General features: G+C 53.7%; 1 protein-coding gene across 4 annotated transcripts; it reads right to left on the bottom strand.

Moving 5' to 3' along the window:
• Positions 1-4,668: 4,668 nt before the first annotated feature.
• LOC138682582 (uncharacterized) lies at positions 4,669-16,890 on the bottom strand. Of its 4 annotated transcripts, none has more exons than XM_069773838.1 (11): positions 15,958-16,890; positions 15,147-15,328; positions 12,152-12,398; positions 9,605-9,676; positions 9,076-9,147; positions 8,802-8,873; positions 8,603-8,710; positions 7,294-7,401; positions 6,668-6,736; positions 5,830-5,974; positions 4,692-4,859 (listed from the first exon to the last, which is right to left on the bottom strand). In XM_069773838.1, the coding sequence occupies exons 3-11, from the start codon at positions 12,279-12,281 to the stop codon at positions 4,838-4,840; spliced, it is 798 nt and encodes a 265-aa protein (XP_069629939.1). In that variant the 5' UTR covers positions 12,282-12,398; positions 15,147-15,328; positions 15,958-16,890; the 3' UTR covers positions 4,692-4,837. The 4 variants fall into 4 exon arrangements, with proteins under 4 accessions (XP_069629942.1, XP_069629939.1, XP_069629938.1 ...); XM_069773837.1 differs by having other exon boundaries at positions 15,206-15,328; XM_069773841.1 differs by lacking the exon at positions 7,294-7,401 and having other exon boundaries at positions 4,669-4,859; positions 15,206-15,328.
• Positions 16,891-17,155: the final 265 nt, after the last annotated feature.

Genomic DNA, 17,155 nt, shown 5'->3' with positions numbered 1-17,155 from the left:
AAGCAGTAAATGTCAGCATGCTGGATGAATCAGCAGTGGATCACCCTGTGCTGCCCTTGCACCTATGGTCCAACCCCGCTCCCACATCTGTGTGTGCTTTCCGAGGTGACCAGTCCCTGCCCTCCTGCCCTGGTTGTGTTCTGTAGCTCTTGGCAGGGTTTTCAGGGAGTTTGGCCCTTGGTGTCTGCTCCTCAAAATAGGTTTCCTTTCCACGAGCTTTCCAGCCTGTCCCTGCCAAAGGGACAGCCCAGTTCAGCACCCGTCACCATGCACCACAGGGCTGGGGCCATACTCCCGCTCACAGCAGTCGTGACACAACCAGCTTTCGCAGCTGCAATACTGTCGTGAGTCCAGAGCTGTTGGCTGTCCCACACAGCGTGTCCCGACAGTCCACGTCCACAGAGGAACATACAACTATTGCCTTGTGTTTGCTGCAAGAGGGAAAAAAACTTAGCAGCCCCAGACTCCTCCAAGGAAGCCACCTGAGCAGTTTTGTGTATGTTGGAGGCAGGTCAATGCCCCGTAGCTCCCTGGGACTCCTTCCAGGCATCGCCCGGGGTGTTTTGTCCTCCCACTGTAGGGAGTAAAAATGAAAGAAACATAGAATGGCTTGGGTTGAAAGGGAGACCTTCAAAGATCATCTGGTCTACCCCACCCCCCGCCATCAGCAGGGACATCTTCTACTAGACCAGCTTGCTCAAAGCCCCCTCCAACCTGACTTTGAACACCTCTAATGATGGGGCATCCACAGCTTCTCTGGACAACCTGTTCCAGCGTCTCACCACCCTCGGCGTAAACATTTCTTCCTTATGTCCAATCTAAACCTACCCTCCTTCAGTTTAAAACCCTCACCCCTTCTCCTGTCACTACAGGCCCCGGTAGAAAGTCTCTCTGCACCTTTCTCAGAAGTCCCCTTCACATACTGAAAGGCCGCAGTTAAGGTCTCCCTGGAGCCTTCTCTTCTCCAGGCGCAACACCCCAACTCTCCCAGCCTTTCTGCACAGGAGAGGTCTTCCAGCCCTGGGATCATTTTTGTGGCCTCCTCTGGACCCGCTCCAACAGGTCCGTGTCTTTCTTGCGCTGGGGACCCCAGAGCTGGATGCTCTAAGGAGCGTGTGGGGTCTCAGGAGAGCGGAGGAGAGGGGCAGAATCCCTTCCCTTGACCTGCTGGCCATGCTGCTTTTGATGCAGCCCAGGATACGGTTGGCTTTCCGGGCTGCAAGCGCACATTGCCAGCTCATGTCCAGCTTTTCATCCACCAGCGCACCCCCAGCTTACTCGCTGGCAGGGCAGCGTGGGAACAGAGTAGGCCTTGGGGCCGTGCAAGCAGCCTTCAGCCATAGCTAAAACATGGGTGTGCTACCAACACTGGTTTGGTCACACATCCAAAACTCCACACCGTACGTGCTGCTAGGAGGAAAATTCACTCCATCCCAGCCACAAGCAGAACAGACGGTGTCTCTGTTATGGCTCGATAGCAGCTTGGTGCTGCTCTGCGCTTTATTTCTGGCTTTGCCCTACGTGGTGTATCTGGCGTGCACGCAATGCGGGGGCTGGGGCTGGAATTGCCCTACACAGTACCCCTGTCCTGTGCACTCCAGGACAAAGCTGGCACAGGGAGCAGAGGTGGGGGTGATGACCTGTTAACGAGCCCCTTTGGTGCCTCTGAACTTAGCAGGACGGTCCCACCAGGGAAGCTGGGCTCCCCCAGCCTGTTGGTGGGTCCCATGCCCAGCTCCCTGCCTGCTGACACCGTGGGCACCCGGGTCCCTGTGTGCCCCGATACGACGTTCGGCCCAGGATTGGTGAATCCCTGGGTCTGCTGCCATTACGACCTGGACAACTGCGCTACTGATCTGTAGTTATTGCTGTGCCATCCCTCGGACACGAATGCTCGATCCCTGAAGCTGTCCGTCAGGAGTCTGTCATCGTAGCCCAAACCCATACCCTGGCGGGGCTGGCTCAGGCCCTTGCAGGAGGGCCGGCGCGATGGGCTTGGGGCGCGGGCGGGTGGCTTCAAGTCCTCGGGGGGCTCGAGGTCTCCGGGCTGGTCCCGCGACAGCCGGCTGGCTGAGTTGGACAGCCATGAGGGCTGGGGTGGAGGCGGGCGGGCCGGGCGGCTGTCCGGGCTGGCGGAGGCCCGTTCCCTGCTGCTCTGTGGCAGGCGGGCCGGTTTTCCAGGCACAGGTGATGGCTCCTGCTGTCGGGTCCAGCTCTCCGGGGGGCTGGGGCGGCTGCTCGGGCTGTCCAGGCCCGAGGAGCAGCTGCTGGTGTCGGGCGGGCTTGTGGGAGATTTCATGGAAGATGGGGGACATTTCTTTGAGCCCGATTATTTAGAGTTAGCGTAAGTAGGCCGCAGTTAGCATGAGCGGGCCGGAGTACGTGACAGCTGCAGTCCGTTCGGACTTTTGAACCACCAGAAAAACAACGGACGTGAGGAACTTGGAAAGTGGAGCAATGAAGCAACAAGATAACAGAACTGCAGAGGCAAGAAGGAGCTGCGAGAGCTTTAACGCAATTAAGCAAGCTGTCATTTCGGCTTAGAGCATTTAGCTGCGGGATGGGGACTTAGGGGTTGGTTTGTATCTTTGTTAAAAATCGGGGTTTCTTTTATTCTTATGTATTTTATTAGGTGTAATGTTGCTGTTACCGCTGTCCTGGTTTCAGCTGGGATAGAGTTAACTGTCTTCCTAGTAGCTGGTACAGTGCTATGTTTTGAGTTCAGTATGTGAAGAATGTTGGTAACACTGATGTTTTCAGTTGTTGCTCAGTAGTGTTTAGACTATAGTCAAGGATTTTTCAGCTTCTCATGCCCAGCCAGGGCACCTGACCCAAACTGGCCAACGGTGTATTCCATACCATGTGACGTCCCATCTAGTTTAGGAACTGGGAAGGGGGGGGCAGGGATTCGCCGCTGGGGGACCGGCTGGGTGTCGGTCAGCGGGTGGTGAGCAATTGCCCTGCGCATCATTTGTACATTTCAATCCTTTATTACTACTGTTGTCATTTTATTAGTGTTATCATTATCATTATTAGTCTCTTCTTTTCTGTTCTATCAAACCGTTCTTATCTCAACCCACGAGTTTTACTTCTTTTCCTGATTTTCTCCCCCATCCCACTGGATGGGGGGGGAGTGAGTGAGCGGCTGCGTGGTGCTTGGTTGCTGGCTGGGGTTAAACCACGACAACCGCGTTTAATTAACTGTGTTCACAGATCTTTGCAAAAGGCAATACAGCATGTGTTAGTTGTCGAAAAACAAAAAAGGGGAGTTGTAGGAACATATTTAGCTAACGGTCACAAGAGCATTCCAGACACCTTTAGAAGACCTTGAACAGAATATGATAACAAAGCCAATTAGAAGAACACGAGCGCGCATTCCACGATAAAGGGAACTTGGCACAAAGAACCTCAATTCGGCAGTTTATCTTGACCAATTAGACTGAGACAAGTTTCGCATGTTTTAGTTGGTATAACCAATTATGCCTTATGTTATGCGCGTGTACAGTGATGGTATAACCAATTATGCCTTGTGTTTATGCGCGTGTACAGTGATGGTATAACCAATCATATTCTATGCTTGTACGTGTGTGTGATGGGTTAACCCTGGCTGAACGCCAGGTGCCCACCAAAGCCGTCCTATCACTCCCCCCTCCTCAGCTGGACAGGGGAGAGAAAAATATAACAAAGAGCTTGCGGGTCGAGATAAGGACAGGAGAGATCATTCGCCAATTACCGTCACGGGCAAAACAGACTCAGCTTGGGGAAAATTAACTCAATTTATTACCAATCAACCAGAGTAAGGTAATGAGAAATAAGACCAAATCTCAGAACACCTTCCCTCCACCCCTCCCTCCTTCCCGGGCACAACTTCACTCCCGGATTCCTCTACCAAGCCCCCCCAGCGGCACAGGGGGACGGGGATGGGGTTTACAGTAATCACACGTTATTTTCTGCCGTTTCATCCTCCTCAGGGGCAGGGCTCATCACACTCTTCCCCTGCTCCAGCGTGGGGTCCCACCCACGGGAGACAATCCTCCACAAACATCTCCAACGTGGGCCCTTCCCATGGGCTGCAGTTCTTCACGAACTGCTCCAGCATGGGTCCTTTCCACGACGTGCAGTCCTTCAGGAGCACACTGCTCCAGCGTGGGTCCCGCACGGGGTCACAAGTCCTGCCAGAAAACCTGCTCTGTGGGCTCCTCTCTCCACAGATCCACAGGTCCTACCAGGAACCTGCTCCAGTGCGGGTTTCCCACAGGGTCACAGCCTCCTTCGGGAACCCACCTGCTCCGGCGTGGGGTCCTCCACGGGCTGCAGGTGGATATCTGCTCCACCGTGGACCTCCATGGACTGCAGGAGGACAGCCTGCCTGACCATGGTCTTCACCATGGACTGCAGGGGAATCTCTGATCCAGTGCCTGGAGCATCTCCTCCCCCTCCTTCTTGGTGTCCACAGGGTTGTTTCTCTTACATGTTCTCACTCCTCTCTCTGGCGGCTGTTTCTCAATGTCCCAACTTTTTTTTTTTCCCCTTCTTAAAAATGTTATCACAGAGGTGTTACCACTATCGCTGATTGGCTCGGCCTTGGCCAGCAGTGGGTCCGTCTTAGAGCTGGCTGGTATGGGCTCTCTTGAACACAGGGGAAGCTTCCAGCAGCTTCTTACAGAAGCCACCCCTGTAACCCCCCCCGCTACCAAAACCTTGCCACACAAACCCAATTCAGCGTGTACAATGACTTTGCAGAATATGTGATTATAAATATGTGTGTGTTTTAGCAATAAAGGGTCGTCTGTCGTCTGCTTTCAGGCGTCCGTTTATTTCCACCTCCTGCACGGGCTCACGAAGCTGCGGAGAGGCGCCTGCGGAGAGAGGAGGCTGCTGAGGCCCCACCGCGGCTGTGGGGCCGGGCGGGTGTGAGGGTGCGGGGCAGCACACCCGTGGGGTGCGGGCACCTGGCTGCACCTGGGAGCTGTGGGCATGGAGAGCAACGTGCAGAAAACGGGGCACCCCGCACCCCTCGTCTGGGGCTCCGCTCGCCTGCCCATGGCTCGTCTCCTCTCGGCCCTGACCATCCTGACCTGCCTGCTCTGCACGTGCCTGGAAGGAGACCTGCCCGCGACAGACCGAGGGGACCAAAGCTGGGCACAGCACTGCAGGGCCAGGAGAGCCTCCTGTTCGCCTTTCTCAGTGTGCCTGGCAGAGACCAGCACTCGGCTGCCCTGCCCGTCCCTGACCAGACAAGGGCACAGCCTCAGCTCTCTGCTCAGTGACGTGCCCTCCATCCTCCTTTCACAATACGTGTCCAAAGAGATACGTACCCCTGCACAGAAAAAAACCCTGCCTGTGCTGAGAACACGCATGCTGGCAGTGCTCAGGTGCAGATGGGACAGACTGACTCTCTTTCTCCAAAGCAAGGCCGAGAGCTGGGAAGGTTCCTCACCACGGTCTGAGCTGCTGGGACACCCTGGCCGAGGTGAACCTCTGGGATTTACGGCATCACCTAACAGGGTGATTTCTGCTGGTAGGTTCACTGGCAGGCAGATGTCACGATTGCAGTTCTCACTTTTTATGGCTGTGTCTGCCTCCGTCTGTTGCTGGGTCTGCTCTTGTCGAGGCAGGGTCACTTTTAACTAACACTTGCCCCAGGAGGAAGGGGTTTCAGAAAAGAGTGAATTGAGAGGCCAGTTAAAACACCTTACAGCAGAAATCTCAGTAGAGTTTGGCTGGTAACTGACTCGGCACTCCAGAATACCCTACCTCTAAATGTTTCATGGCTCATAGCAGCCATCTAATACAGAAGTTTGGCAAAAAATCCTCCCAACAACTCACCGTCGTCTCTTCCACCACAGACGGATCACACAACACAATATCATCCCAAACAGCACAGAGCCCAAGACTGCCACGGCGCCTTCTATGCAGTAGTACCGGAAATCTTGAGGATCCATAGCATTTGTGTTTCTCTTGCCATCTGCACCTGGAGGAACAATTCTGTGCATTAGTGTGTCCACACGCTGCTGGTAATCTCACAGGAGGTCTGACATTGCCAGGAAATGGTCTTTCTCACTTTGTTAGCATCTCTGCACCAGCGAACATGCTGAGGCTGCAACGTTTCCTTGGTTTCAGTAGAAGCAAAGGAAACTCTCAAAGCCGTTGCAAATTAATGCACTCTGGAGCCTCTCTTTCTCCTCAGAGCTTTGCTTACACTCTGGCATGGCCGTAATCCAGTTTTCCCAGTGTCACGGGTTTGCTCCCCCTTCTCGGCCACCCGTCACATTTGCACACAATTTCTTTTGCGCTCACCCACCTTCACTCTCCAAGGCTTGCTAGTGGTGCTGCCTGGAGGCTCTCTCTGGCCCTTTGGGACAAGTTGTCCCACTGAACAGAACTCATGAGGCCAGATGGAGAGCATGTGGGGGAGCGCAGCTGTTTGACCAATCGTTCCTTTGAGCAACACAGACAAAACCCATCCCTGCATCAGCGAGTGCCACCCCCAGCTCTCTGCCCAGCCCAGCACCCACACCCCGAGGGGATGGAGTCAGGTCCTCTCAGGAGACACCTGAACCTCGTTCTCCCTCTTCACCTTTTCTCCAGCGCGGGCACAGCCTGCATGCCCCCAGGTTTCAGGACTTGTCTCCCCCTTATGGCCCCCTGCAAGACTGCTAATTACCTGGATTCTTTGGAAAAAAATCATATCTCCTCATGTGGTGGGCTTCTCCAGGGCTGGACAGCACTGCCACTGCCAAGAATCAGAGAAAGGTAAAGCCTCAGCATGGTCAGGCACAGAAGGTGCAGGAGGGTGGCACAGGTTCTCTCTAAGCCCATGCCCGATCCGTCAGTGAATCCCTTTGGACCTCAGTTCACAGGAGGGATCCCCCTCTGTTGTGCTTAGGGGGACTCAGGGCAAGCTCTGGGATGCAGGCATTGCAGGAGGCACATTCAATTAAGAGTTGTATTTCCCAGCATCTGCTGAGGGTGGCTCAGATGGCCTCATTCCCAAAACGGCAACGTTCTGAAATTCCTGTGAACAGGGTGCGGTGGGAGGTGAGCATCTCACTGCACCCACACAGAGGGTTCCGAGTGAGTGTCTCTCTGGCACACCGATGGCAGTAACCTCCACACCCCAGAGATGACAGCCATCCTCAGAGAGCCGTTCCTGGCTTCTTTTAGAACACTCGCTCTGTACTAATAGTTTGGCTGCTGACAAGATGTGCAGTAGCAGGCACCAGGGGAAGAGGCTGCAGACACACAGTGATTTTGATTCATGACACTGGATGACTGAAGGACAGCAATTACCTGGCACGCCTGTTGATTGAACTGCCCCTGTTTTTTCGTCAGTAACTGGCACTGTGTGACTATCTCCGTCCTGAAACGCCTCCTTCTCCACAGTCTCACGGTCCATCTCTTTAGAAAGAAAGTGGCTCGGTTTAATTAGAAGTAACCGTTCCTCATCAGGAACGCGGTATCTTCAGGAGGCAATACTTCTCAAAATACATTAATAACACTTAGAAACAAAGCCTGGGCATTTGGGGGTGCACCTAGTCACTAGTCCAAACAACGTGTCATTCACGGAGAAAAATTTAAGCGCTAGACACTTTCCAGTTTACCAATAGACAGCAAATCCTGACCTGCTGAGAGTGCAGGGGATTGCATGTGATCTTGTTCACATTCCACTTAGTGCATTTTTGGCAAACTGCAAGATGATGGTAAATTACTTCCTTCGCAGAAGACTGCAAGATGCTGTAACCAGTTCAGCTGGGGAAAGAGTCCTTCTGAGAAGCACTTCCCATCATACCAACTCCACCACATGGTAAGGGTAACAGACACGCATGGTGGACTGAACCGCAAGCTCTTGCTACCATATTCTGGGCACTTTCACAAGTGGCAGCCAAGAGCCCACAGTCCCCCAAAACAAGAGGAAAACCACAACCAAGTTATCTAAAACACAACTAGAAACAGACAGGCAAACCACCTGACACCGAATTCACAGCCCTTCATTTTAGCTGCCTTCAAGTTAGGTGTATGGCCTTCAGCTGGGTGTCCAGCTTTCACCTGTCCCTGACCCCGAGGTGTCACCGGGAGTCCTCAGACATCAAGGACAACAATGGGGTTAGACCAGGCTGTGAAGCCAGGGTGCTCCCATCCTGCCCAGGGGATGCCTGCAGCCCAGGCAAAGTCTGCCGGTCTCAGTGACCCCAAGCTCCCGGCGCATCCCGTCCACCGGCCAAGAGCACTCTCCCCGCCAGCGACTGGCAGGGTGCTGGCCCTCTCATGGCTTATCAGGAATCAGCTCCTAAGCCAAGTCCCTCACACACTCAAGGTGTGAGCACCTCCAGCTCCTGCCAGCTGGATACCAACATCTGCCCAGAACAGCTCTGGCCAGTAACGCTATAACTGGGGCACCAGCCATCCCTGGGGCTCAGCTGAACCACAACTGGCAGCAGAGACTCTGCACCATCTCTACAGCTCACCAGCACCTGCAAGGCGTGAAGTTTGAGTGACAGTGCAGTGAGGCTCTGATCGATCCCTTCCTGCTGCATAGGCTACGGCTTGTCCATACATGCATCTGAAACCTCAGCTTCCCAAGTCTTCCAGTTATACCCACCATGTGCTGCTTTGTCCAATTCCTTCAGGATTTCCTTCAGGACTTCTCGTGACCGCTGGGAAGATTTTCCTATTTCAGCTTTAGCTTTGTACTTTGCTCTTTGAGGACCTTAACAGAAAGTATAAAGTTAAATTTCTCAGGAATAACATACTGAAAACGAGCGCTTAGTCTGCAAAGTCAGTCAGGACTGACTACTCACCCCTGGGATGCCAGGTGAGCTCCAGCGCAGGACCCAGCCGAGACGCTGGAAAAGCCCTCCCTGTACCCACGTCTGCAACCAAACACCCACGAGAAGTTCCCATCATACATTGTGATATACACTGGCATACTGAATAGCAGAACATATAAGGGGATCACAGAACAACATGGCACACACGATGCAGGTCTATATTCTCACACCTGCAAGAGACATCTTGCTCACATTCGGGCTTTGAGCTGGCAGCTCTCAAAGGAAGTAAAAAGCCATGACGTACCCATGCGATCTCCCTGCACGTCAGCCCTGGAACCCGGCTGGGAAGCTGGATATCCATTGCGTCCAGCCACGTCTGTAAAACAGAACAGAGAAGCTCCCATGAAATATTTCAATAGGCTTCTTCAGATGTCAACAGCAACAAATGCAGTTCAAACACAGGATTGCTCCGTGGCACTCGTCTCTCCCTGCCACTCAGGAGCACTGTGCAGACCGTTACTGGGTGCCTGGACCATGCCAGTTTAAAACAAACCATGCACAGCGCTGCCGGCAGAAAGGACTCCCTGGAGCTCACACCAGCTCTAAACTCAACCCCAACAAGCCCGCTGGCTTTGCAGCAGGCACTGGAAGCAGCGCAGGGTCGGAGAGGCTGGGAAAGAATGTTTTGCAAGGCAGAGCGCCCCAGGCCGCGTCACTGAGCCTGACCCATTCCCTCCCTGCTCTTCGGCATGTCTAAGCATCGGCCAAGAAAATATTACATTTCATATGAACGAATATTAAAACCTAAATGCCCGCTCATTCAAGTGACGTACCTGTGGGGTTGCCCTGAGGCTCCCAGACAAGATCCGGCTGAGCAGTCGGGTGGCCACTGGCTACAGGCACAGCTGTAAGCAAGCACGTTTCCATTAGAGCTGTGATCTACTTCTTTCCCAGTGACCTGCCGTCACTGGAGGGGGGGCAGGTAATGACGTGGGACCCAGACATGGGTGGAGATTTCCAAAGCTGCAGAGGGCCTGGGGGACCTGGGTTCACCTGAGGAGAGCACTGTGGGGCTAGAGCAGGAATGCTCCTGTTTTTCTGAGCAGACATCTCCCAAGGACGGACCTGGGTCCCTGAGGCTGAAAGCCAGCATTCAGCCGGGGAGCGGCAGAGCCACGGCCCCGGGCACGGCTGTGACCAGTCCTGGGAAGAAGTGCTCCTGCAGGCTATTGCCTGGCCCCTGCAGTGCTGCTCTGGCCCTGACATGCAGGCCAGGGGAAGGCTGCCCTGGGGCAGGGCAGCACAGGGCCGGCTCGAGGGATGGTTCCTCACCCCGCGGTGCCGCTCTCGGCCCCACCGGTCACCTCGAAAATGCCTCCACAGCGGCTGCAGCCCCCTGCACCTCCCCGCGGGGCATCTGCCTCCCGCTGCCCGTGGAGCTGGCCACGACTCACCCGGCCCAGCCCGGCCCCGCTGCTCTCACAGCCCTGCCACACCACGACCCCAGCCCCGCCGTCACCCCGAGGTGTGGTGGGTGCTGCGCCACGCTGCCAGGGCTGGGTGCTGGCCCTCGCCTGCCCACCTACCTAATCCCCGCGCTTGCCACGGAGCAGCCCCGACATCCCAGGCTTGCAGGGACACCACGAAGAGGATAATGAGGCAGGTGGGGGTCATGGCCCCCCACGCCTGCACCATGCCGCTGCTGCCGCTGCCGCTGCTGGCACTGCTGGAGCAGTGCCCGTGGCACAGCACTGCACATCACGGCGTGGCACAGCGGGGCTCTGTGACCTCACAGTCCGGCCTTCCCACCGCGGCCACGGCCCTGGGGCACTGCCCCTCCCCCACATGCTTTGAGGTTGTGGATTTAGATGAAATTAAGACCCCTTCAGCATCCTAGCTGTCTGCACATCAGCACGCTCCCTGCCATCCTCAGGCTCAGGTGCTTTTGGCTACAGCTGCTTCTGTGCTTGCTGTTTGGCCACTGCTCTTCTGTGGATTTCTCTCTGCCCCGGAGTCTGAGGACAGTTCTGTGGGATCCTCCGGGCTGAGGGGAGGGGAAAAAAAGAAATCCATGTTATTTCCTCTACGTAAATGCTACTGAGGCTACGGGCTGGCCAGACTTGTATGGAGAGCTTTACACTAGATTTAGTGGGGGAGGAGGAGGAGGAAGAGGAAGAACAGGAAGAACAGGAGGAGGACTAAAAGATCTTTCCTTTCCCACAGTGTTGCGTATCTGGGGACTGATACAGCATCACTTGCCATCTAGTCAGTGAGAAGAAGCCCAATTCCTGTAAGCAGCTGCAGGTTGGTACCCACCAGCATTGGTAAAGATGTCATGCAGATAATAATTCAGCAGCTGCTGAATGATTGTGAATTGATTTTCACAATCTTTTGGTAAAATACAAGCAAAATAAGCTTAGCAAGTCAGGAGGTAAACTCAAGCATTAATTTCATGTACGAGCAAGAAATTGGTAACTACAGGGAAATGATGTTCAAGGGTACAGACAAGACGGTGGAAAACACAGCTTCAAGAAGTCATTCATCGTACTGTCTTCACTAACAACTCTAGAGTCCAGCATTATGGGGTCCATCTCTGCAACAGGGGCTATTTCCAATTTGAGCTGCTCTTCAATAGCAAATGGGAGGCTGTAACTTGTTTCCCACAGGTGGAACTGCACCATCAGGAATCCTGCTGTACAACTGCCAGATAGAATGACTTCAAAAGCTGGAGGTGGGAATCCAATTCCATTTAAAAAAAAATAATAAATCTTATCACTACTGCAATTCTTGATGTCCTCTGTTCATACCTGGAACATTTTATGTACCCACATCTCTTAACAACACCAGAGAACACGCTGAGGTAGGAAGGGTTGCAGATGTAGCTCATCTAGTCTAAACCACAGCTGCCTTTAAGGATGTACGGCCTCACTTGAGCTTTCATTGTGCAAAACAATCCCTAGTGTCACACTGATGCAGCCTGCTTTATTTCTGAGTGCAACAAGCCCTCAAATCCCAGATTTGTGGTTTCAAAAGCACAGTTCTGCTGGATCAGTCAGTTCAAGAGAAAACAGACTGCCTAGCAAGTATCAAAAGTTCCCAGGAAAGGACTAATCTGAGAACTTGAGGAGCCGTCTGACCTGGAAGGGGAAGTCCCTGAATCGGATGGGACAAAGACAGGCAACAGGACATTCTCTAGTCTCACAAGGCCGAGCTGTGTGCTGAAGAAAGGGCACTGTGACATGAGCTTCTGGTGCAGTCCTTGGTACTACGGGAACGGCCCCCCCAGATCTCAGTTCAGGGATTTACTCAGTTTCAACCCCACCACACCTCGTATCGGCAATGGGAAGACTGGATCTCAAGTAAAGGCAATGGGCTCTCACCCCGATCCACAGCGGTCCGTCTTCTACATAGCCTGTGCAGGCCCGTCCCTGGGAGCTTGGACTTCTCTGGCCCAAGGCTCAGCCTGTAGCTCCTCCTTGAGAAAGCAGTCCCAGCACCTCTCATCATCATTCTTCACAGGCGCCAGTTCCACAGTGGACATCAGGCAGACTGACACCTAGAACAAAACTTGCTGGGGAGGATGCTGCCTTTAGACTTCTCCTTTTCTTGGAGGCTGATGGACCTCGACTGAACAACAGGGATAAGCCAAAAAGTAGTCAGTGTCCTTGCACTAACGAAATCACACAGAAGCCCAAAGCCAGATGCCTTCCCTGCTCTCAGTCCCACCTGTTCAACAGCTCAAAATCTTCCCAAAGCAGACAAATCAGCCTACCAGGTAAGGCATGAAGCCACCCACCAGCCAACCAAAGGCACAGGCAGAACCAAGCAAGAAACTCACAGGCAACCTTTGCACCGAGTTTGAGCTAGAAGCATGGAGCTAGCACAGGGCTACAGCAACCACCACTGCCAAACACAGCCGAAACTGTCAATGACATTGCATTTTTACATGTGTCCTATTGAGACGCTTCTGCCTTTCGCTCCTACATTGCATTCTTTAGTACAGGAATAGGCGCCTGGTTAATCTTCTACTTAACAGGTTACAAGATTATTCAGCTATCCAAAACAGAGGGACTGAGAGAGTGTCCTGGGTTCAGCTGCGATAGAGTTAATTTTCACAGGACAGAGAGAAAGAGAGAAACGCAGATGAACTAAACTACAAAATAATATCATTGACCACAAAGCAAAAGACCCAGAGACCAGCTGTTGGTTTTACAGGGACAAAAGCAGATGCAGGAAGAAGTACACGGAAGTGTTTGCAGGTGAAAACCTAGCACGGGACTAAAGATTCATGACCTTACCCAGTATCGCTAGAAGGCAAAAGATGCTATCAGAGCTACTCTGACGTGTGCCAAAACATTTAATAAATTCAAGCTGCTGTTTCCATCCAGCTTAAAAACGTTAACTTACATCCCTCTCCTGTTTCTGAATATCCAGAGAGCGAACTATCACGAGAAGCCTCGTTCACCAGACATTTTCTGACAAACTGCTTTGCGACAAAAAGCAACAAGACGGTTCAACAGGAGCACAGGCTGTGCAAATTCAATGCTTGCCAGCAATCTCCTACAGAGCAGAAACTAAGGTGATCCCAAGGAAAGTTAGAGACCTTGCCAAGTGATGCAAGTGCCGCAGCAACCCCACTGGCAGAAAACCTCTTGAGCTTCAGCTGGACTTGGGAAGGGATTTCCTAAAGCCTCTTTCCTCCATGGCTACCCCTGCAAGCAGCAGTGGAGCAGCGCTGCCTGGCTTCCCTCCTGCAGCACTGACGAGCAAAACAGCAGGCACAATTCAAAAATCAGCCTCGATCAATGGCCCTGAGTGATCTGCATCAGAGACTCAAAAGAAGGAATAAGGCAATTCAGCTATAAACAGAAACACATCATTGACTACCAAGGCAGAGCAGACAGCACGGTTTGTACTATCCTGAAGTATTCTAAACATGAGAGACATGACTTCACCTCAAACCGGGTAAGTTAAGAACACCAGAGGGTGGCACCCCAGCTCTTCTCAAGGGTGGCCAGACGGGGACCCGAGCTGCTGAAACGACCATCCAGAGAGTGCAGCATGACCACACTGGTGTGCAGCACCTTATGACATGCACTGCTGGCACTGTTGCAGGAACAGGGTTTGCTTCCACTGGAGCAGATGCTGCTTTCAACCCAGTGGCACCCCACAAACCTGAAATAACCCGTAGGCCTGGTAGCATTGCCCAAATCCCAGAACAAACCCTAAATCCAGATGCACGCTGCCCACTTCTCTGTATTCACACCTGCCCACAGCCACCTGTTGTTTCCAATCCTGTAAATATTTTAGAAAAGCACTCTTTTTTTTTTTCTTTTTTTGTTTTTTTTTAATACTTGCTTTGACTTCACTACAGTACAGGCTCAGAGTCCATGACAATGGCTGGTAAAGTCCATAGCAATACAGAATTGCGGAGGGATGAGTGGGATAGGTGCCCGTTAGCCATCTGGTAGTTGTTCACAATTGACTCCAAGTCCTCCGTACCTACCTACCTACCAAGCTCCTGACTCATTGGAAATGAGTCAGACTGCACCAGAAGTAACTCTGTATGACCTGGTCAGACATATCAGACCACAAATGGTGGTTTTGAGACAGAAAACGCAACACAAACCACCGGAACAGTAAAAAAAAAAAAACAGCCAGAAGAAACATACACAAACCAAAGGCCCCTTACCAAACCCTGAAAAGACAAACAAGATAAAAAAGGAATTGCAAAAAAAAAAAAAAAAAGACCACCCAGGACACGAGACAAGGCAAAAATAACATAACTCCAAGAACCCAGGGCCAACAAACCCACAGCCGGTCCGTAACAGTAACATGCTTTAATCCTAACTCACCTGAACTCTGGCATCCTGTAATCCTGCCATCCCATAGCCCTAGCACACTGCAACGCTAGCATACCATAACCTGAGCACACTGTAGCCCCAAGATATCAAAAAATGGAACACAAACTCCCTGGACATCTCTGCTAGAGCCTGCAGGTGGCCCCAGATCTCAGACATCACAACTTTGAAGTGGCAGTGGGACAGAGCCACCAGCACATCACCAGCATCCATCTTCACATTATCCATCAGTGCCTGGCTTAAACGCTCCATGGGAGAAAGGCACTCGGAGATGCTGAACCAGCCAACCATGGCCACGGGGCTTCAGCTCATCATTTCTGTGTCAGAGCCAGCAGGCAGATGACCCCGTCCTCCCTGCGAGACCCCTCAGCGCAGCCATACCCAGCTCCGGGGGGCTAGATACGACCTCGGCTCGAGGAGGAGATGCTGCCTGGGAGCAGGATCTCTCACGGGGGCACTGGGAAACCCTCCTCAGGCCTGGATGCCTGAGAAACATCTCTGCACTGCTCCATACCTCACAAAACCAGGGGCAGAGGAAGGCTGCTTTGCTGGCCTCCAAGAGAACCAGCTCACCTGGGCTCCTCCGTGGCCACCGGGCGCCTTTGCTGTCAGGCGGGTCTCAGCGTTGCTCTGCCATCGGCTGTCACCTCCCTGAAGGACGCTCTCCAGTGCATGGTAAGTCTCCAGTAGGTCTCCCTGGGGACAAAGACTGAAAAGGAGGGATGGGGTTTGCATTGCCCCCATTCCCAGGCTGCCACAAGACAGACCTGCCACCCCCCAAACCAGCTGTGACATGTGGACACCACCTATGAGCTGCAGACGTGGACGGCAGTGGGGCTGCGGGGAGCGGGCAGGCTGTTCTGGGGTGCCCCCAGCGCTGGCAGAAAGCAGAGCTGGAGAGAACAGGGGGAAGCCCAGGGCAGCCAGCAGCCGGCAGCGGGGTCTGGCAGGATGCAGCGCCTCTGGAAATGCCCGGCTCCTTGAGCCTCAGCCTCAGGGCTACAGCACAGGGCTGGCACTACCTGCAGCTTCGCTGGGAAAAATCAGGCAGGGGTGACCCTGAAAACCCACACATGTACCCAGGCCCGGGATTTGACAACCCGTTCCTTTGCCCATCGCCGCCACGGGGTCCAGAAAGCAGTGCCACTGGCCCCGGCATGGTCCTGAGCCATCTCTCGATGCGTGAGTCTTTAACCCAGCCTAAAAAGAGGAAAAATTGACCAGAATTCAGCTGTGCTCAAGTTTTTGCAGGCAGCATGGTTTTTTGAGCTGCCTGGTGCTGCCGTGCCTGGGGAACGCTCAAGAAACAGGGCGGCTGCCTGTACCTGCAGGCAGGCGGTGGAGCGTGTGCAGCAGGAGTGAGTGGTGGCTGGTGCAGCTGTTGAAGAGGTTCAGGCTTTAAATGTGTCCAGACTGGTACGCCTAGTTCCTTTTTCCTTGCAGTTTGTATTTAGAGCTTAAATAGTATTCTTTTTAAAAGCAAGAACATCAAGCAAAAAAAATAAAGAACAAACCCAAAACCAGCTGCGTGATTTCCCCCCCCCAGCTGTCCTTTTTTGCCCTCAGTCCTGGCCACTACGCAAGGCAATGCTCGTCACCAATATTAGGGCGCAGGACTGGGCCCAGGGCAGGGCTTTGGCAGGCAGCACATTCCTTGAGGCTCCCGGTGATGCGGTTCCTGGGGAGCGCTCAAGAAACGGGGGCAGTTGCCCAGAATTGCCATTTTTGGTCTCTCCCCATCACGCTCTGTCTGGCTCCCTGCCCCCATTTTTTAATTTTTCCCTCTCTGTCTTTAACCCATCACTGCTTTCTTCTTTCTCCTTCTTTCTCTGTCTCGCTCCCCGTCTGTATTTTCTCATTCCTCTCTCTCCCGCAGCCTGGCCCCTCGTTCCTGCCTGTATCCCCTCCTGCTCAGCTGGCTGGGCCTTCTCTCTTCTCTCTGGGCCTCCGTCCTGCTCCCCATCCCCTTCTGCTCCTCCGCCGTCTCCCTCCTGGAGGCCATCGCTGTTCTGTCCTCCTGCCCCTCCTTGTCCTGATCCGCACCCCTCTGTTTCTCACTCTCTCCGGGCTGTTTCCCGTCCTCCCCTTGCTCTCTGTCCCTGCCTCTCCCTTTCTTTCTCTCTTCCCTGCCTTTCTCCTCTCACCCTTCCCCTCCGTCCCTCTCTCCTGCTCCCTGTCCCATCTCTCTGTCGCTCCGCTCTCCTGACGCCTTTTCCCTCTCTCTGTCCTGCTCCTGCTCCTGCTCCTGCCCCTCTCCGCCCACTCCACCCCACCCCACCGCCCTGTCCCCCCTTCCCCTTCTCCTTCACCTTCTCCTTCTTCTTCTCCTCCTCGTCCTCGTCCTCCCCCGGGCAGGCGGCCATAGGGCCTGCGGGGGGCGGGGCCGGGCCGGGGATGGTGTCCCTGCAGGGTCAGGCAGCAGGAAGAAGTGCCCCGGGGCATGCTGGGAGCTGTAGTCCTGGGGCCTGCGGGGCTGCCAGAGGCCCTAGCGGTTCCCGGGGCATGCTGGGAGCTGTAGTCCTG

The sequence above is a fragment of the Haliaeetus albicilla genome, chromosome 29 (genome assembly GCF_947461875.1).
Source record: "Haliaeetus albicilla chromosome 29, bHalAlb1.1, whole genome shotgun sequence".
In the NCBI taxonomy this organism is placed as follows: domain Eukaryota; kingdom Metazoa; phylum Chordata; class Aves; order Accipitriformes; family Accipitridae; genus Haliaeetus; species Haliaeetus albicilla.
This window is presented reverse-complemented; position numbering and strand designations above follow the sequence as displayed.